The following is a 20,927-nucleotide window of genomic DNA, read 5'->3' as shown; positions in this document are numbered from 1 at the left end:
TGTTTAGAGGTTCAACCTATAGCAACACTTCATGTTTTTATGAGTTCATAAGTTGCTACTTGCTCGAAGTTCTGCAAAACCAAAAAATTACAATTATATAGAAGATCACCAAAACTGCGTCACTTCTGCGGGACGCCAGACTACCGGTTTTTTTTATTCGACCGCCAGAAGACGCGTGACTTTAAAATGTAACAGTGGGTCATTGCAACCTGCTTGCATATAACATGTTGTTCGTGTTTTTTTTTTTCAGAGGACAGTCTCTGTTATTGCATATCAGGACGACACCAGGAAAGACCATTGAAAGTGAATGAAGAGCAATAACTCCTGTAACTTAACCAATACATATCAAAGAGAAAAAAAAAACAGGTTCTGCTTTGTTAAAATTATATTAAAAGATACAATTTAGAGATTTTTTTTTTTTGACATTTATGACCGCTTTTTAAATATAAATGTGTCCAGATAAAATCGTATTCCTGAAACCAAATTTAAAAATCCAAACTGTTCACTGCTGTCATTTATTTCAGGCTCGTTCTGGTCAATCAGCAGAATGAATAGAGTGCCCTCACTTGTTTAACATGTAACCTAACCTCTCATCTGAGTGGCATTTCATTCCCCTTCATTGAGCTGTGCTAAATCACTCTCCTGTTGGATTGTGACAGTTAACAGACGTCACACTTTAGGTTCTGTTAGCTTCCACTAAAAGCAAAAAAGTGAAATTGGATTAGTGAGGTCTGATCTCTCGGCGGCCACATTACAGGCCACTGTCATCTGCTGGAAAAAGATTAGGATTGGTGTCACAGACTATTGGAGGTGATCGGGCTGCTGTTAACGGTTTGTCCCGGGTGGCTGGGATGAACATTTAATTGCTTAATCGACGGATTCGGTAAAGAATTTTTCAGCGCATTAATACTGGCAGGCGATGAAAGGTGGCTTTGTCCTCCCTGTTCAGGCCCAAAGTCACAAGAGTGTACGGAAGTATTTTTTTTTTCATTTTGGATTTTTATTTTATTAATAATATTGTCCTTCGTGATATGAACACAGGAGTCTTCTGGATGCTGTCACAGTCCTAAAGACTTAAGTTATGGCCATGTTTTTGTTTTTTGTTTTTTTTTTTTCAACAAATCAAGTTTTTTTTTCAGAAAAAGCCAGTCAGAAGCTGAACAAATTTAAGACACGTTGATGTTAGAGATTGGAGATAAACTGTCAAGGGACAGTAGTTTCTAGTTTTATATTCATCGAAATTTGAAAATGCAAATTGAGTTATCGGTTTTGTTCACAGCCAATTTTCTACACTTCAAAATCGGATGTAACTAATTCAAAGCTATTTGGCTGTTTCTTTTCAAATGCATCTTGGGAGTGATATTTAACTCGGCACTTTACACTCTCAGGTTTCTACAGTTGACCAGATATGAACCAGACCTTTTTATATCGATGCTTAAACCAGTAGAGATTAATGTCGACCAAAGCGTTTGCAATGCTTCAACTGTTGGTCACCTACCAAAGTCTGCAAAAAAAAAAAAAAAAAGCTATTTACCTTACCCAAAATAACTACTCCAACTTCACAACTCTACTGGAAACAAAACAAATAGTTTTCCTTTAATTTAACTTCTTAAATTGAAGTTCTTAATGGTCTGTGTGAGTCATATTGTTCAGCACGGACAAAGTTTGACAATGGATGAAGATTGAATACTGTAGGCTGCTTGATTCCTTCGCTACAGATACATTTAAATAAGCTGCTATTAAGTTTTTACACAAACTTCGCAAATGAGGTCGCTTTATGATTAACAGTAGAATAAAGTGGTTGTAAAGAGCACTAACTGTGCGTCGTAATTAAATAAACCTTTCTAAAACATCCCTTCTAAACATAAAGGTTGACGTTCGAGGCTTCCATGTGAACGCGTTGATAAGATATCCTCATTTCCATATCAAGACCACAGCGGTCGCCCTATCTGCAGCTCAGCATGTTTACATTTCATCAAAGAAAGCCGCCACAGCCAGACGCAAGGAGTGGCAGGATGCCTGCAGTACTTACACCAGGCGTAGCTAATATCTGATATATGGACTCCAGTTCCCTTTGTCAGCAAGTCATCCCAGTAATATCGCAGATGAGGAAATGGCTCATTAGATTAATTACATCGGAAGACACATATGTCCGGATCAATGAGCCTGATTAGCTTACATTTGATCAATACACATTTACAAGCAACATGCCAATCTGCTGACCCCGGTGCAACGTTTGAGAAACAGCCTGCAACCTCAGGATTATTTAGACAGTCACAGTATTCACTTCAATCTGCAGTACGCCTGTTTTCTGCTCTTTGCATAATGGATGTTGAAGGGACCAGCAGAGCTACTGTTCTATACGTACCTGAGGACGGGTCATGAATTATTGAATGAGGTTTTTGCAAAGTTGGCGGAATGAGAATATAATACAAAGAATCCGATATAAACAAAGGGTGATTATAAATGTTGGTTTGCATACCCTAAATGGTGCCCAACAAAGGCAATCGTTCAAGTTTAATGGCATCCAATGATATTCTCTGCAGTGAACCGTCCGCTACTAATAGGTGGTGGTGAAGCAGTGCGTTGCCCTTGAACACATTCGTACTCATGGGAGAAAAAAAATGTAATGTTTTTCTGCCTGAACAGAAATCAGAGGACATTACAGATGGATATCACATATGAAGAATTAATATACAGTTTTAGTGACCACTTGACTTCCCTACTCAACACCACTTATTCCCACTGTATCAAACAGCCTTCGAGTTACTCATAAAAGTTTCACAAAGTGACTGGCCTGCAGTGGATCTTTTACTGTTGAATACGAGCACTCCCCTGATGGAGCTCATGGAAAGCCATCCATTAATCAGCTAAAAGAGAAACCGAAACAGTCGTCCCATAACAGTTTGTGTCTGGCCCTAATGTGCTCTAACGGATTGCAATAAAGGGCCCGTATATATACATTGTTATGAGTTATAGGAGAGAGTTCTGCAAGCTTCACTAAATACATGTCAGAGGTGCTTGTTTGGCAAGATTTAAGGGACCTGAGGTAAACATCCAGTCGCATGTCCGAACACAGGGGTTCTCAACTGGTGGGTTGTGAGCCAAAAGTGGATCACGGGGTAGTTTTGAGTGGGTCGCAGATGCGTGACAGCAAAAAAAAAAATTCTGCTTTATTTTGAAGGACTTACTGAACTAGAAGACATGACATGATAGTTCCTGCCTGTCGTATTTACCGTGTTTAAGAGAAGATTCAGTATAAACACCCCCCTCTGGTGGTATTCGCAACTTCTTCTTTTTTTCACAAGTAGTGACGTGATGGCCGATGTTTTATTCGTATCGAGTTTTTCTTCGTAAATCAATAATGCTTCTGATGAAAATGTTGACGCAATTCCCACATTATGCTACTCGCTTGCAAGCCAACTAAATTGTTAGTCTCTGTGGCCTCTATACGCCGTCCATGTCGCTGTTGCCTTGACGCAGTGATGTCTTGACTTAACCGCTTGAACATTTACATACCATGCCCACAACTTCCCATCTCATAACCACAAGCTCAAGAGCTCCATTCGAAGGCAGCATTAAATGACGAAAACTACCGTCGTCACATTATTAGTTAGCTCTCATTTGAGCATTTGCTAAACAAGCTCAGGATTAGATAGATAGATTAGATTTATTTTTATATTTTATCCTGTTGAGGTTGTTGAAATTTGATGAGCATCAACAGTTTAAACTTGTTTGAAAAGTATATTTGCCAGTAGTTCAAGTTAAGTTGGCTTGTTTTTATTTTATTTTATTGGGTTTTTAGCTTCTTTTTTTTTTTTTTGTAGCCCTTCTTTGTTTATTTCATGTTTTAATGGTGCATGCAGGCATTGTGCACTACTGCATTATATTTTAGTGAAATAAATCTGAAATCCTCAAAAATGTCCAAAGTTAATGACTAAGTACAAATGTGTGTCTTGAGGCTAGACCCATTGAGAATCACTGCATTAACACGATCTCTCTCTTCTTCAGTCTGTTCACAGTTCTCGAGAGGAGTTTACGCCATTTTCGGATTCTACGACAAGAAGTCTGTCAACACCATCACGTCGTTTTGCGGGACGTTACACGTCTCCTTCATTACGCCCAGCTTCCCTCTGGATGGGAATCAGCAGTTCATCATCCAGATGCGACCTGACATCAAGGGGCCCCTCCTCAGCCTCATCGAGTACTACAAGTGGGACAAGTTCGCCTACCTGTACGACAGCGATCGAGGTAAGACGTGGAGAGTGTCTCCAGCTCTGGTTGCTCAAAAGTTCTCACCAGTTTGTACCTTTTTTGGAAATTGAATACGAAGAGCGTGACAGTGTCAGAAGGAATACATTTGGGGTCATGGCTACGTATTTAGAGCAGGCAAATCTTGCATTTTTATTCATCTTTAATTTAACGTGCCATCAGCTGTTGCCATTTCGTTACATCATCTTCATAAAAAGGAGCAGTGGTCGGGGTTTATGCAATGATCAAAGGTTTGCGTTCAAGCTATTTCTTTCCCCACATTCAAAGAATCACATGCAAAACAGTAAAAACTCGCTGTAGGCAAGTAGCGCGGCGCAGGTAAAGCTAGGTAAAGGGCACTTTTCGGTCGTGACAAACAGCTTGTCACATGCGATCAACTATAGCACCTTGTGTGTCTGTGAGTCTGTTTTATGTAATACGAGGAGGAGGAGCGGGGAGGGGAGGCAGTCGGAGTCGTCTCTGACATACAGTAGAGATGATATGCCCCGCAGCTGTTGATTTCCACACTCGCTCTACATAGAGGTGCGATTTGCTTGCATGATATCAGCATCCTGATCCAGGGGAAAAGTTACGCCTCACAGATAAAGCTGTGTGAGCATTAAAGTGGCAAAGTATAGATCTACCCTTCTGTATGTAACCTGCAACTATGCAGAAAGGTATTTGATGAGTCCTATGCAGTATTACCAAAAGACAATCTCTAAATACAGACAAGTGTTCTGACTATCTCTTTTTGTGCAAGTGATTTTAATACCAATCATTTGCATACTAAGGGACAGTGTTAGCAAATTTTGCAGCAATTATGAAACGACTTATTTATGACATGTGATATTGAGCCGATATGGAACTGTTGATATCGCACTGGGTGTAGACCTCGGGTAAATTTTAACCAATCAGCACGCACCAAAACCGGCCGACGCTGCCATCGCTCCAACTACCGACGGGTCGTTTCCACCGAAGCGTTTTTTTTTTCTCCTGAGAACGGCATAATTTTAAAATAGTTTTAATGAATGCCAGCAGCTTGACGAGATGCTAAGCGTTTATTCTGCGCTGACCGTTCTGCAATTTTTCTTTTCTGGCCACCGACAGTTGGATAATGTTAGCACCGTCCTCGTCCCGGTCACCAGAAAACTAAACTCACATTCACATCTGGGAGCTACCCAGTCTTGTGGCTGTTGGCCTCTGGGTTAATGTTCTGAGTAAGAAGACAGATACGCAGACGGATAAAAAAAGAAATGCACCCACACAGCTGGCGAGTTCATTTAAACTTTAAATTATCTGGTCACAAGTTCCAGCAACGTCCTGGTCAATCAATCAGGCAGAAATCAAACTGAAGCGAGTGCATGCTGAAAGACAGCCTTCATTAATCAGTCTCCGTATTCAAGTACATTAATACAGCAACGATGATGCCCTTAATTAAATATATCCCGCTTTCAAATGAAATCTGTGGCAGCGTTGCGGTCAGAGTCTCTATGCCGAGCCTGTGAACCCGCAGTCGCAATCCCGGATAAGTTCATGGGCTCGAATTTGTGCTAGATGAAAAATGATCCGGCCTCAAACTGTAATATTCAGATTTACTTCATATTGAAATCTATTCCGTCCCTTTTCTTTGATCCCCCTTCATCAGTGATTATTTTCTATTTGACACTGAGTGCTGAAGTCTTGGAAATAAGATTGTGGTTTCTGGGAGCAGACACTTTCCTCCCCTGTCTGAAAGCTTCCACACATAATACAGACTTTATAAGGCAGAAAATTGAAGCTTTCTTTTAATTGAGCCGTAGCAAACATATGAGAATGTAGTGCGGAAGATGGCTGACCCGGGTAATAAAGCAATGTAAAGTGTTGTAAAGATAACCGTACTTGTGCGTTATCTCGCTTTGCTGTGTCATGTAACTCATTTTAAAGCGTCACCTGCTAATTGTGATTCTGTGACTCGTACACTTGGAGAACAATGCAGTCTCCCCGCAGAACAGAGGCGACCGAGCGGTGGCGAAAAGGAAATCTCTTCCACAGAAAGAGTTTCTATTCTATTTTAATACTGCGGCGAAAAACTTAGGAATTAAGACCTCAGCAGGATCCGGTTACAGCATCAGGTCTGTTATCCTGCCTAAGAGGGATGCTTGGCTTTCAGGTTCTACCTATTAAGCCTGTTTTTTTTTTTTTTTTTTTTTTCACTTTTTATTACAGAGTGAAAAATAAATCATTCATGACTTTTATATTCAGTGAAAGTGTTGGGATCACTTTTGGAAAAAGCACTTGATGAACGATGGCTTACCGGAACATTTAACCAACACACTGATGTAGCAGGAAGTGAGTCATCCCCGACAAGCGGGATCAGTCTGTACGCTGGTGTTTAGACTGAATATAGTGAGCTCCAGTTCCAGCGGATTAAGGAGGGATTTATTGCATTTCTGCTCTGCATTACCTTTAACTCTCCATCGTTTTACATCGCTTAAACTCTCCCACTTCTCTTTATCCTGGCGCAGCAATCTTTTTCAATGCCGTACGGTTTCCTGTCATCTCTCTGCTGCGCTTTTTCTTCCCCTTCACCGGCATGCGTCCTTTTGCCGAAGTCTTCCTCGGCCTCGCTCTGACCGGACGGCAGTATCAAACGCCTCCTCCTCTCCGAAACAGAAGCACCAGCTGTTTTAGATGGTCCCCGTGCTGCATGCTAGCAGTGACCCGCTGTCCCTACTGTACGCCCGACACGGCACTGAGGGGCCTGTTGTGCATATTTCATCATTGCATGGCTGTCTAATTAGGTCAGTGTGATCCACTCATTCCCATGGCAACCAAAGAGTAGCGAGAGAGAGAGAGGGGGGGGGGGGAAGAAGAAGAAGAAGATGAAGAAGAGAGAGAGAGATTGTAAGTGACTAAGCTGGTTGGTAAATGATGCAAGGGTGCGTGTGCGTGTGTGTGTGTGTGTGTGTGTGCGTGTGTGTGCGTGTGCGTGTGTGTGCTACTTAGTTAGTGTGTGTTAGTGTGTGGGTGTTTCTCGGGGAGCCAAGGGAGAGGAGGCGATGGAGTTGCCACTGGTTATGATGAATACCATTAACACATTGAGACGAAAGGATGAACCAACGCCACCATTGTAAGCTGCTGTCAGTAAGTCAGTTTAGATAATGGATGGATATATGTGGGCAGATTGGCACCCCGGGAAGTCTTTTCATCGTTTCTGTCGCTCACCGAATGCTGATATGTTCAATGATAAGATTTGAGAAGTGCGTTTCAGATGAGATCTCAGTATTGCTGCCTGGATAAGGACGCGAGGTGGAAAAGGAACCCGAGTCTTTGGCCACCACTTCTATAAAAGCAGCCCAGTAACTGTAGGAACAGTTTATTCCCACAACTCATGCAGTACCTTCAGTGTCAGTGCAGAAACTAGTGTGCTCTTTTGATTGTGAGGATTTCCGCTACAAGAGATCACAGTCGTATTTTTTTTTTTTTTACCCTAAACATAAAGATACAGTTTGACGTTTTTGGAGAATATGCTTATTTATTTTTCTTGCTGTGAAGGCAAATAAAATGATCAACCTTTGCACGGCTGTTTGGTAAAAAAAAAAATGAAGCTAAAACCAGCAGCTAGCTGAGCTTACCATCATGACTGCTAAGTGAAAGCGCTACCGTGGCTGTCCAAAGGACTTTTTCGTGAACAGAGAGTTTGCCACAAAGGGATATTTTTACAGTATTTGTATGGACTATACAAACAAGATATAGGCTAATGTGTTTAATTAGTTAGTCGGTATATTTTTCTCTCCATCTCCAGGCTTTATGCTAAGCTGTGGGCGGCAGCTTCGTATTCACTTTACAAACACAATATACATTCGCCATATCCTTATTCTCTTTCTGACTCTCACCATACTGTTGCATTCCACAGATAATGTAGACTAAGTTTTTCTTTTTTTTTTTTCCTTTTTTTTTTTTTTTTAAATGGGCGATGAATGTTACAAAAAAATGATTTCATGAAATTTGCTGGTTTGCAGAAGCACCGTCCGTGTTTTTGGTGAGCAGTAGGGTTGTACATCGCTATGATAACATTTCAACTTCTTTGCTGCTGTTTAAAAAAAAAAAAACAACTTAAAACTGCTTGTAGCCATTTAAATTGAATTTCAACAAGACCTTAGATGTTGCGCAACATACTAAATGCAACCGAATTTTTAAAAAGTTGTAGCCAATCCATGAGAAGGTGATCACTTCCTTCCGTCCTTGGTTACTTATTCCGAAGAAAATTTCCATTTGCAGATTGAAATTCTTTCTTTCACAAAATCCGATCGTCTTTTCACTCGGAGAGAGCTTAGAACCGCTTTCCAATGGATTTCTGTGATGTTTCAATCGGCATTATACAGACAGTGGACCGATTTACCTGAGGGGGAGGTTGTTTGACCTTCACCACGGAGAACGAGTGAGGAAGCAGTATAGCTCGAAGCAAAGAGATTATAGCTAATGTGAAGATGAATTTGTAGGTACTGAATTGATTTCCTCTCTGCAATATTCATGAGCCCATTCTAGACTCATTTGAATAGTTTTGCATCATATTATGCATATGCTCATAAATTCATACATCATCTCGTTCAGTTGTTTTTGATCAATGAGCAGAAAGTTAAGCTTTTTGCAGTCAGGGCTGCATGTGTGAGAAAAAGTCCATTTCAGTGGGGGGAAAAAAGAAGCTATGGTTTACTGTTACTCTTTACAGATGCGGATACTCTTCTTCAAATTGCTGTAACACTAAATGCTACTTTGCACACTAGTTCACGAATCCTGGTTCCCCCTCGACCTTTTAAATTCAGGACAACTTCAGGGTAAATGTGCGGTCACGATATCTTTGTTTTCCAGTGCAGTCGAAGCTCTCTGCCTGGTTAAATTTATGACATAATGTTAGTAGAAACCCAACACATACTGCAACATATCTTACTTTAATCAGAAGTGATAAACTGTTCTTATCCACACATTATATAGAAGCTTGTTAATTGAGAGTCAAATCTCCACTTTAGTTCCGATTTAGAACAGAAACAAAAAAAAAACGTCATCACAGGGTTCATTGTACAGATAGACAGATAATTTGTGCAGAAAATTAGAGAAAGAACACCAAATCATTATAATTAAATAACTTTTCTGCTCTTTTAATGATTTTGATGAGATTAATTCAGTGATGAATAAAACTGCTGCTGAATATAAAGCTGATAATGGAGATTCTACTGTTTTTTTCTTTGAATACTACAGGCTTTATGTAAGTAATGTCTTATTTTATGCAATAATCATTTAGACTTGCAAGTAGGAAAAACTTAAAAAGTACAATAGAGCATCACCTCACAACACTAATTATCTGAAATTAGTCTTCAACCTTCACCAACACTGATGCAGAACAGTTGCTGTAACATTTTGATTTTGTTCTTTTATAGTCGGCACTTTAAGTCACTCTGAATTGTAATTATAGCATTTAATAAGCATCAATGAAACAGTTGCATTTAATCAAGATGATCGTACTGTAGCCATGATTCATTATGATAAAACTGCAAGGATCCATTTTCCTTACCATCATCATAAAACCACAGCCGCATCGTATAAAATTGATTACATCTGTAATTCACCTCACCGTAGCAACTCGCAATGAAATACTCGACCGCTTTATCAAACCACTCTCTAAATGCCCTCTGCAGGCCAGGGATCAATATCAGCAGAGATTCAACTGTGGAACAAAATAGAGGGGGTGATAGGAATAGTAGCTCAAATGAACACTGCAGTATTTGCCGTTACCAGACTGCCCATCAGGTTGATGGACATCTGCCACGTGTAATTGAATTAATCCGATGCAGCAGCTGTTTCTGTTTCTTCACTGAATCCTTTTTGTTTTGCTGGTTTCAGATTTTTTAAAAATGACGTCCAAACCAGTGATCTGATGAGATAGCATTGTTGTAAAGATCGTTTCATGCACTGACGCAAAATGCAGTATGGCAACTTTTATTTGTTATACTTTATTTTCCAAGGAAGACTATGTGATATGACTAAAATCTTAAAAATGAGTGAGTTAGTGGACCTGCAGTAGATATTGTTTTGTCATTTACGAAACCATGAAAAAACGAAAGAAAATTTTTCAAAAACTTTGACAAAAAATGATCAAAAAAATGCTTTATAACTACATCTAATGTGTAGTCATAGAGCAGCAACATAGCGTGGAACTTGTGGTGTTGCTGCAGTCAAGTGTATTGTTAGACCCACTTTCCTCCCACATGTTGGTCAGGTTCATGCCAAAACACCTGTGACTCATTTCAATGAGCTCTTTACATAAGGCACTGAGCCGCTGTAAAACCTCCACAGGGTTTGAATAAGCAGACAGTGAATGCAGCCAATCTGCAATAATAGAACAGAGCTTTTGAACAGGTTTTGTCTGCCGCATTTGTTTTTAGTTTTTTCCTTTTTTATTCCTCCACATTTATTTCTACCATCGATGTTTTTGCTTCTTTGCTACGACTTCCCTCTTTTGGGGATGCTTTTGAAATTTGCATGTGGCTTTGCTTATAATGAGCCCACAAAAACTGTATAATGCCCAAAACATCTCAGAGATTATTGGAGGACAAGATTCAAATGGGAAATTCAACGCTGCTCGAACGGGCGCGGCAACAAAGACGTACAGATACACAATACATGGTACCTTCTTTACCTTTCGATGGTGATTAAATGTTTTCATTACCGTTGTTTAGGTGAAAAGAATCTTCTCAACGACAACAGATTTGCATAAACACGATAAAAAAAAAAAGCCTGGGAGCATGAATCATGTTTTAACTATACGTCACTTCTATCCTCAGGCCTGACGACGCTTCAGGTTGTTCTGGATACAGCAGCAGAGAAGAAGTGGCAGGTGACAGCCATCAATGTGGGGAACCTGAAAGATGAGAGGAAGGACGAGGCGTACCGTTCACTGTTTCAAGATCTGGAGAACAAGAAGGAGAGGAGGGTGATCCTGGACTGTGAACAGGACAAAGTTAAAGACATCATGGAGCAGGTAAAGTTCCTTGGGGATTGTTGTTTGGGGGTCAACTGTTTAGGTTTCAATGTGACATATTTTTCCTACAATAAAAAATATCCTTGGCTGAATTGCCCTTGAACAAGACACGTAATCACCGTTTGTAACCTCACTGACTAATTAAACGTCTCTTTCTTTCATCTTAATGCCAGTGCTGAATATTCTAGCAACACCTTTTGACCATCCTAGTGATTGGATGTTACAGCAAAGAACCTCATTACGCGAGCGCAGCATTGGGAAGTGTAAATAACACCGAGAATGGATCCACAGTAATTAGGAACGGGGGGGGAAAAAAAAGGCAATGCAGTGAATGCTGACAAACCTGTTGTTCCTTAATTACTCCTGTAGGACAAAAGTAATATTCAGCTGAAATGTGTGATAGAACACTTACAAAAACAACATTGTCACTCGGAATCCGGCAGTCCAGCAGATGTAGAATGGCACCATAACAATTATACTAATTGTTCATTTAGGTTGTAAACAAAACTGCAATTAAAGGCAAAGCAAATGCACATATATTGGCTATTTTTACTCCACCTTTTACCCACGAAAGAAGCTCATCGATTAGCGTTTAAAGCATGCGGACGTCTGTTTAAACAGAACGCTGACTGAAATCAATGTCTATAACCTCATTGCCTCTTTATCGGAGGAAAAACAGGAACCCATTCAGGTGGAAGTTTCTGGCTTCCTGTCAAAGACATTTGAATAGAAGATACAAGACGTTATTATTCAAATGTACGTCAAGTGGCAGCGCTGACAAAACGGTGGTGCCAGTCAAGCAGTGGGATTAGTTTCAGGTGTGTCATTTATATGAGGCACGGAAACGGTGCATGGCGGAGATATTCATGTTATTTTCTTTTTTTATTCTGGCGCTCTGATGATAAGAGGAGTGGCTTTGGAATTGGATATCTCTGTCTTGCACTATCTGGGACTGTAAATGCTAACATTTTTTAATTTTTTTTTCAATGATAGGGGCTAAGACTGTCAGCCATGTTATGGTTGATAGTGCCATATTATAATACCTGAATATAGTGGTATATTTCCATAGTTTGGACACAACTTTTCTTATATTCATGATTCTTTCATATCTGGTTTTGACGTTTTTAGTGTATGAAAGAGTTACAGTGCAAGTTTTCCAAAATAATAGGCATAAAATATATCCTCCTTTGAAATAGCAAACAGCAAGTCATCTGCTAACTGTACATTAAAAGGGAACATATTTCCGAGTCTTTATTAAGCTGTACTGTTTGCCTAAGAGCTATTTATTTATTCCACTGGGAAGTTTCCTATACTTCTATTTAATGTATGTCTTTGTCTCAATCCCGCAGGTCATCACAATTGGTAGACATGTTAAAGGCTACCATTACATTATAGCCAATCTGGTAAGTTTAAACAACTTCTACATGTATTTTGTGATTCTGTTATCACTTAAATTCTTAATATCCTTTCACTGTTATGTTTTATCCTTTCAGGGTTTCATCGACGGAGACCTGTCCAAGATTCAGTACGGTGGAGCCAACGTTTCCGGCTTCCAGATTGTTGATTTTGACGATCCTTTGGTTTCCAAATTTGACCAGCGATGGGAGGCGCTGGAAGAAAAGGAGTATCCAGGTGCCGACAGCAAAATAAGGGTGAGCTTCAAGCGCGCCTTCAGATACGTACATTTTCTTTTAGCTGGGCAGAATTGTGGATTCAAAACATCTTTAAATGTGCCTGAGTTTCTATAAACTCTCTGTAACCTCAAAGTAAATTATGCTGTCTTTCACCCACGGACTGTTTACATTATTAAACACAGCTCTGAGTAAAGATTCTGATACACTTTTAAACAAACCAACATGCAGTCCCCCTAGAGCTAAGCATTTTTGTATTTGAAACCTATCGTGTGCGACTTTTACATACAAATGAGGGTCCGTCGCACCGAGGCCCTTACCTGCTTAAACAGGCGTTTAGACGTAACTAATATGTTATCAGCTGTTTACCAGAACTGAACTAGCCTACCACTCTTCATCTACAAACTCACAAACTCTTGAGATTCACATTCAAAATATCAATCACAACCAAAACTATTCTCCCACCTTGTACTGAAAAATCCCTCTGACACTTACAAAACCGAACAAACTTTAGCGCACTACATAACATAAATATCTCAGATAAAAAATAAAAAGATCACTGGCATCAAACATATAATATGCTCTCTAATTAGGACAAGATGTCTAAATAGCAGGGAGGATAATGAGCAGGGGAAGTGAGTGTGAGTGTATGTGTGTGTGTGTGTGTGTGTGTGTGTGTGTGTGTGTGTGTGTGTGTGTGTGTGTGTGTGTGTGTGTGTGTGTGTGTGTGTGTGTGTGTGTGCGTGTGTGCGTGCGCGCGTGTGTTTCAAAACTTCAGAAGAGGATACTTTATTCATAAAGTGATTCATGTTGGTCAACCTCATTTGTTGGATGGGTGAGTTTAAGGTTAGAACTTGCCGCTGAAGCCTCTTTTGTCAACTAATTATACTCCAAGTCGATGAAGCGAAGCTGTGCTCGACATCTATGGTTTGACTTGAAGCAGAGACTTGACAGCTCTTAAGTAGATCGTCTCAAACCGTAGCGAAAGAGTATTTAGATGCATGGATGTTGATGAGACAAAGTCATCCACAGTGGAGCAAGTTCATTCTTGCTAATTAAAGACCACACAAATTTGCTCTCTTTTGCCTAAATGGAATATAATTGCATGGAAATCTGCACACTCATTACAAACTGACAAAACGAAGAATTTTAAAAGTCTCCCACCAGTGTCAGATCTTTGTTGTCTTCGTGTCTTTGGTGTTCTTTGGTAAAAATGTTCAATTGACCATTGTCACAAGTTTATGACTACATGTAAGTTGTATTTTTTTTTTTAAGATTAGAGTTGACAACAAATTATTAACCTTTTAACAAACTGAAATCTGCCTTCCCAACTCTGTCTGTGACTCTCAGCCCAAGGCCCATTCAATTCCGGCAACATTTTTTTTTTTTTTTTTTTTTTTAAATGCCTTACCTTTTAAAAGCCTTCACAATTGTTTTAAAAAGGTTGGTACTGAAGTTTTAAGAAAGTGGAATACAGAACCTTTGTAGTGGACTAAAACCCGTCAAATTTTGCCATATTGGTTCTTTAAGTTTAGAATTAGGATCAGGTTAACTGTATACCGTACTTGGGTAAAGGTTAGATGGGAAGGGCAGGGTTTCCTACCTCCACGTCAATCCATAATCTTATTCCATTTTCCTTCCCTAGTACACATCAGCTCTGACCTACGACGCTGTACAGGTGATGACGGAAGCCTTCCGGTACCTTCACAAACAACGCATCGAATTCACCAGGAGGGCTAACAACGGCGACTGCCTGGCCAATCCCGCAGTACCGTGGGCTCAGGGAGTGGAGATCGAGCGAGCACTGAAACAGGTAACGCGCCGCTTTTTGTTAATCGAAGATCTGTTGCCGTGGTAACAGCAGATCTCCTTTAGGAAATGCACGGGCGCCCACAAAGGCAGAAAAGCACTTCACAGAGATTGATTAAAGACTGATGTATTCACTATGCATGTGTGCGCACACAGATATACTGACAGCTATTCTTCAGAAGAGAAACAGAGGTCTACCCACAGATGTCTTTTGAGCTCTGAAGCAAAGCAAGATTAGTTTCACTCCTGCTGAGAATGGAGGCTCCACAGAGTATATTTTTTTCCCTGATGTCTTTTGAGTTGCAAACTCAGAAATCAAAACTGGATTCATATCCAAATAAGATTTACTTTATCTGAAATCATGGGCACTACCTTCTTTATCTAGGAGATGATCTTAATGCTTTCCGTGCTGCATTGGGATTGATATTTCAACTATATAGCAATCAACCAGCTGACAAAGTCCTAAAAGTTGTTTGCTTTTATCTGTATTTCTACAACTGTGCCTAAGTTCAAAATTATCTCAACTTGTCCATCTGAACTTGAGTAAACTTCCCAAACTCTTTCTATAAGGCACAGCACCAAACAAAGTGGTTGGTGATGTCTCCAACGGCTTCCTAGAAATGATCAGTACTTGTTTGATACACTGGCTTGTTACAGAGGATATCTGGATATGAATACACAGGATGTAGGATAGCTGCCTTTAACAACCCCACGGAGACAAGAACGAGATATTCAGTACTGGTTCAGAATCAAACAGGCCCACCCAAGAGGTTTCAATTGAGGATCTATTCCAAATCAATTCATCCTGACCTTCTGACTGATGGTTGGTTGCCCAAGATCAAATGTAGTGGATCCCAATGCCCCTTACCTTCAAAGGTCAAGTGAGGGACTTTGGGAAGAAGTATAATAGAATAATATTTTATATTTTGCTTTCTGAAGGGCAGAACACCCTTGTTGAAAGCTTTCTGTTATTTCACAGTAAAGTTTGTGCCACAGTTCAAAATGTTCTCAAAAAGGGTTCCATGCCGAGTTATTAAGCAGAAAACTCAAAAAAAAAAAGACTGGTGTCCAGGTTGAAGAGGAAATCACAGTATTGACACACAGGGTGGGGTAAGCACTTAAAATAGCACTTACTTATAGCACTTTGTAATTTGGCTTTCTTGAAGAAAATTGTACTTTCTTGATTCTTGCTGTTCTGGGTCTGTACCCTCATGGTTGAAATGCATTTATTGCAAGTCGCTTTGGATAAAAGCGTCAGCTAAATGCAATTTAATGTAAAGACAATTGAGCAGTTTACTCCATCTCTTCTTTTGTTGGTAGACACCTTTGATTATTTTTCAATGATGAGTATTCTTTTCTCCAGCTACAGTGGGTAAATGAGCCCATGATCAAGCAATTGATCTGTGAATTTGATCACACGATAAGCCTTAGCAGGATGAGTGACAGACAAAGCAAAAATTTGGATTTTCCAATGACAATATTTATCATTTGTTACAGTATTCTTAAGATCACAAAACTCCTGATTGATGATAATGACAACAGACTACACCATCCTGAGGAGTGGTCGCATCCGTCTCACGCCTCCCTTTATTGAATGCTTTGCAGGTCTGCATATCAAAACCTATTTTTCGAGTATTTCAAAGCACAAAGAGTCTGTGTTGTGATTTCCTCTCCAATTTGGACACTAATAGTTTCATTATGTCTTTCTGCTGCTTTGTAGCTCAGCACGAAATCCCATTTGAAGTCATTTAGGATCACTGCACTAACTTTGAAAAAGAGGAGCGAATAACCGGAAGCAAAGTGCACTTCTCCCTGACCTGATCCCTCCCACATGCTTGTAGGAAAGAAAAAAGAGGCCCAAGATAATCTCACACCATACCAAAATGTTAGTGAGGAGGTTTTTGAAGATTGTATTACTTGAGGCTTGTAAAGAGAGACTCTGAACCCTGTTTGATACACATCGGTTGACTTCTCCTTTCTCTGTTCCTTGTGATACATATGTATGTCCAGACCACCTGATCACCAGGTAGTGGCATCACAGCCAAGTACTTACTGATCAGGCCTGGATCATATTTGTGAGACAACTACCTACTACCTACACTTCAATACTGACAAAAATGGTATTTGTGTAACCCAGATATCACACTAAATATGGTTGTTGTCTCATGGTCTTCAGAAAAGGATGATTAGATTTGGAAACAAGTCCTAAACATGGATGAGGGTAATGTAAAAATATTGTACTTCGTCATTTATTCATTGAGGAAAATGATCCAATTTTACATATATGTGAGTGGTAAAAGTATGTGAACCTCTATGATTAAATTAAATGAAGCTCTAGTGTATTCAGTCAATGGAATGGAAATCAGGTGTGAGTGGGCGCTGTGTCTTATATAAAGAACAGGGATCTAACAAAGTCTAAACTTTACAGCACGCTTGTGGAGGTGTATCATAGCATGAACAAAGGAGGTTACTGAGGACCTCAAAAAAGAGCTGTTGATGCTCAGCAGGCTGGAAAAGGTTACAAACCCATTTCTAAAGAGTTTGGACTCCAGCAATTCATAGTCAGATCGTACACAAATGGAGGATATTAAAGTCCCATGTTAGCCATCCTTAGAGTGGTCGGCCAACAAAGATCACTCCAAGAGCAAGCCATGCAAAAGTCCTCGAGGTAAATTCTAATCAACTAAAGGTCTCTCTTTCAAGAGACCACCATCAGGACAACACTGAAAAATAATGGTGTGCATAGCACGGTTGCAAAGAGAAAGCCACTGCTCTTCAAAAGCAGCATTGCTGCCCATGGGCAATTTGCTAAAGATCACTTGGATTAGGACATCTGTCAGTGTACTTAATCTAAACAGATAATGACCCAAAGCAAACAATTTGTTCCACCAAAGAATAGATAAAGAAAACTAAAGTTATTTTTTTTCATATAATTACAAACAAACCTACTTCCAACTACCAGCACTACAAAAAGCCATGTTCATGTGAGCAGTGTTACACACTGTGAAAGCCAATGTAATGATGCCATGTTGTAACAGTTTGATCTTCCGTCTCTAAGGTGCGCGTCGAAGGACTGACTGGAAACATCCAATTTGATCAACATGGCAAGAGAGTCAATTACTCAGTGAATATAATGGAATTAAAGACTAATGGTCCTGTAAAAGTGAGTGTCTGAATGGTCAATTCTACTGGAAATGAAGTTGAATACATATGATATGTAACTTCTAACAATTGCATGTGGAATGTTTTTTTCTAAAAACCCCAAAGCATTGTTAGGGTTTACATTTCACAGTAAACAGTATATTTATTTGAGCATGTTATTTTATGTTGTGAAAAGTTAAATGTTAGACACAGACAGTGTGTAAAGTGGCACTTTTAGCAGTGAAGCTTAATATTTTGCTGCTTTTTTCATTAATTATGTTGTTTCATTCTCCCAACAGATTGGATACTGGAATGAAGTTGACAAAATGGCTGTCACCAAATCTGATGTCTTTACAAATGACACAACAGGAATGGAAAACAAGACAGTTATTGTTACCACTATCTTGGTAAATGTTATAATATATGCGCACAATGCACATAATGTTTTAATGGTTGTTCTAGTGTCTCCCTTCTGGCTTTAAGAAGCTCTTGGGCCACTAGGTACCCCATTTTTCAAAACCCCAAAAAGTATTATCCTAAAAACATTTTCGAACTTTAGATTTCTTCTTTTTATACGTTGCTATGGGTTTGTGATGTTTTAATTTAAAATTTCCCATTGATGAGTTAAAAAAAAAAAAAATTAAGCACACAACTACAATACCACTAACCCACCAATTTTATGCTACAAGGGTGTACTTTGCTTTATGTCCACCTCCCACTTATTGACTTGAAGAACCGTTGGCCTGTTGTGAGACTTTTGTCTTTGAGTGTGCTTTTTACGTCTTAACTGAAACCTCTTGTGTTTTCCATTTTTGTCTCTGTCCTTCAGGAAGCTCCGTATGTAATGCTGAAAAAGAACGCTGACCTTTTTTTGGACAATGAACGCTACGAGGGTTACTGTGTAGATCTGGCTGCAGAGATAGCAAAGCACTGTGGCTTCAAATATCAACTGAAAATAGTGAGTGATGGGAAGTATGGAGCCAGAGATGCAGAGACCAAAATCTGGAACGGGATGGTTGGAGAGTTGGTGTATGGGGTGAGTTCATCTGATTAGTTTTTAATAATTAGTTTTCAGGTTTTTAAAAGACATAACCTCAGTCCTTCATTGACAACATAGCGTTAGCATAATTTTTATTCCTCTATGCTGGCGACAGCCGTTGCCGCAGACATTTTGTGTTTGGGTTGTCCGTCTGTCCCATTCTTCTGAACGCAATATCGCTGGAAAATTCTGAAATCTGAAAATCAAATTTGGCACAAATATTCACTTGGACTCTGGGTTAAAATGATGAAACTTTAGTGGTCAAAACTGACTGTGACCTCTGGGCCGTCCCATTCTTGTGAACCTGATATCTCGAGAATGCCTCGAGAAAACGTCTTCACATTTGACAAAACCATTCACTTGAACTCAAGGATAATGTGATTCAATTTTGGTGACCTCATGTCTGTCCCGTCTGTCCATCTTATTGTCATGAACGTGATATCTCAGGAATACTTTGAGGAAATTCTTTCAGATGTGGCATAAACATTCACTTGGACTCAAGGGTTACTGTCATGTGAAAACTTTGAAGTTTTCACCACATAGATTGGATGAATCTGGACACACATGGATGTAAACTGAAACTTGATTGGTTGGTGGAGGAAAATAAAGGGGTAATTCTAGTTTAGATAGGTTTTGGTAAGAACTTGGTTGTGTGAACACAGAAACTAAAACCAATCTAATCTCAAGTGTCATTTTGATTTTTACATCTTTTGCCTTTAAATATATTTTTTGCTCTTTGGTTTGATAGAAAGCAGACATCGCAGTGGCTCCTTTGACCATCACATTGGTTCGAGAGGAGGTGATTGACTTCTCCAAGCCTTTCATGTCTCTGGGAATCTCCATCATGATCAAGAAGCCTCAGAAATCCAAACCTGGAGTCTTCTCTTTCCTGGATCCACTGGCTTATGAGATCTGGATGTGTATTGTTTTTGCCTACATCGGTGTCAGCGTGGTGCTGTTCCTTGTCAGCCGCTTCAGCCCTTATGAGTGGCACACTGAGGAGTATGAGGATGGGCAGATCCAGACCAATGAGTCGACTAACGAGTTTGGCATATTCAACAGCCTGTGGTTTTCCCTCGGAGCATTCATGCGACAAGGCTGTGACATCTCACCCAGGTAGGTCAGAAAAATCAAGAGTGCCATGTTGATTCTGAATTAATTAGCCAAGAACAGGTGATTTTTGGTTTTGTTTTGTTATTGTTGCATTTATCACTTGCAATGTAAATGGACTGAATTACTTTCCACAGTAACTGCATAAACAGGAGTAGGAAATAACTTATTTTATTTCAACTAACGCTTTCGTCAATGAAAGGATATCTTTAAAACTGACTCCCAGAAACAACCATACACTTTCCAAATGCTTTTAACAAGCTAATGTTACCAGAATCAGAATCAGAATCAGAATCGCTTCATTGGCATAACCAAATGCTAAATGTTAGCACATGATAATAACATGCACAATTTCAGCAAATGAGCTACTAACATGATAAAAGTTGTAGTCTAAACATCAGTATATTAACAACCAGCAGTTGTGAACATAAGATCAACTATATGCTATTCTTCTGCCAGGGAATTCATCTAACAATTACACTTGTCTCTCCAGGATTCATGCATGCATCCCTTTTGTTTTCCACTATATAGCAAGGCTAAAGACTTGTAAGCATTTCCGTCAAATCAATGGCTTTTTCCATGTAAACAAAATCAGTGCAGGTAGTAACCGTTAAGCTGTGCAATGAATTATTCATCAGTGGCTGAAAAGTAATGCCATATGTCCAGCTCTACGCCTAGCTGATTATCTTGTGCATATTTAGATATAATGGCTTGTGAGTGTAGACGCTTGTGCTCCATAGTCATGTACTGTATTCCAATGAGAGGAATCAACATGTGACTTGACCTGTCCTTTACATTTGAATCATGATGTGACTGATGTCAACATGACTCCATGTCAGGAAATAGTGTTATATATTGTTGGTTAATGTTTCCGCCACTGGGGGCACATAGTTTGTCATCTTAATCTTTTAACTTTGCTTTGTTGTTG

At 39.6% G+C, this 20,927-nt stretch overlaps 1 protein-coding gene across 8 annotated transcripts in view; it reads left to right on the top strand.

The window, feature by feature from the left end:
* gria2b (glutamate receptor, ionotropic, AMPA 2b) overlaps window positions 1-20,927 on the top strand; it is a 52,472-nt gene that overhangs the window by 23,791 nt on the left and 7,754 nt on the right. For all 8 annotated transcript variants that reach the window (XR_011311034.1, XM_069701734.1, XM_069701733.1 and 5 more), the window contains exons 3-11: window positions 4,012-4,251; window positions 11,073-11,269; window positions 12,619-12,672; window positions 12,763-12,921; window positions 14,546-14,713; window positions 17,768-17,872; window positions 18,150-18,257; window positions 18,680-18,886; window positions 19,638-20,005. Coding sequence is in view for 7 of the 8 variants with exons in the window: in XM_069701734.1 (XP_069557835.1) it covers window positions 4,012-4,251; window positions 11,073-11,269; window positions 12,619-12,672; window positions 12,763-12,921; window positions 14,546-14,713; window positions 17,768-17,872; window positions 18,150-18,257; window positions 18,680-18,886; window positions 19,638-20,005 (1,606 nt within the window). In the remaining variant the exon portion in view is untranslated. The remainder of the gene's footprint in view (window positions 1-4,011; window positions 4,252-11,072; window positions 11,270-12,618; window positions 12,673-12,762; window positions 12,922-14,545; window positions 14,714-17,767; window positions 17,873-18,149; window positions 18,258-18,679; window positions 18,887-19,637; window positions 20,006-20,927) is intronic.

The sequence above is a fragment of the Brachyistius frenatus genome, unplaced genomic scaffold (assembly GCF_029030835.1).
Source record: "Brachyistius frenatus isolate BFR_SWC_R1_liver_20210118 unplaced genomic scaffold, ASM2903083v1 Contig_38, whole genome shotgun sequence".
Taxonomy (NCBI): domain Eukaryota; kingdom Metazoa; phylum Chordata; class Actinopteri; family Embiotocidae; genus Brachyistius; species Brachyistius frenatus.
Note: the sequence above shows the minus strand (reverse complement) of the source record. Positions and strands in the feature narration are given on the sequence as shown.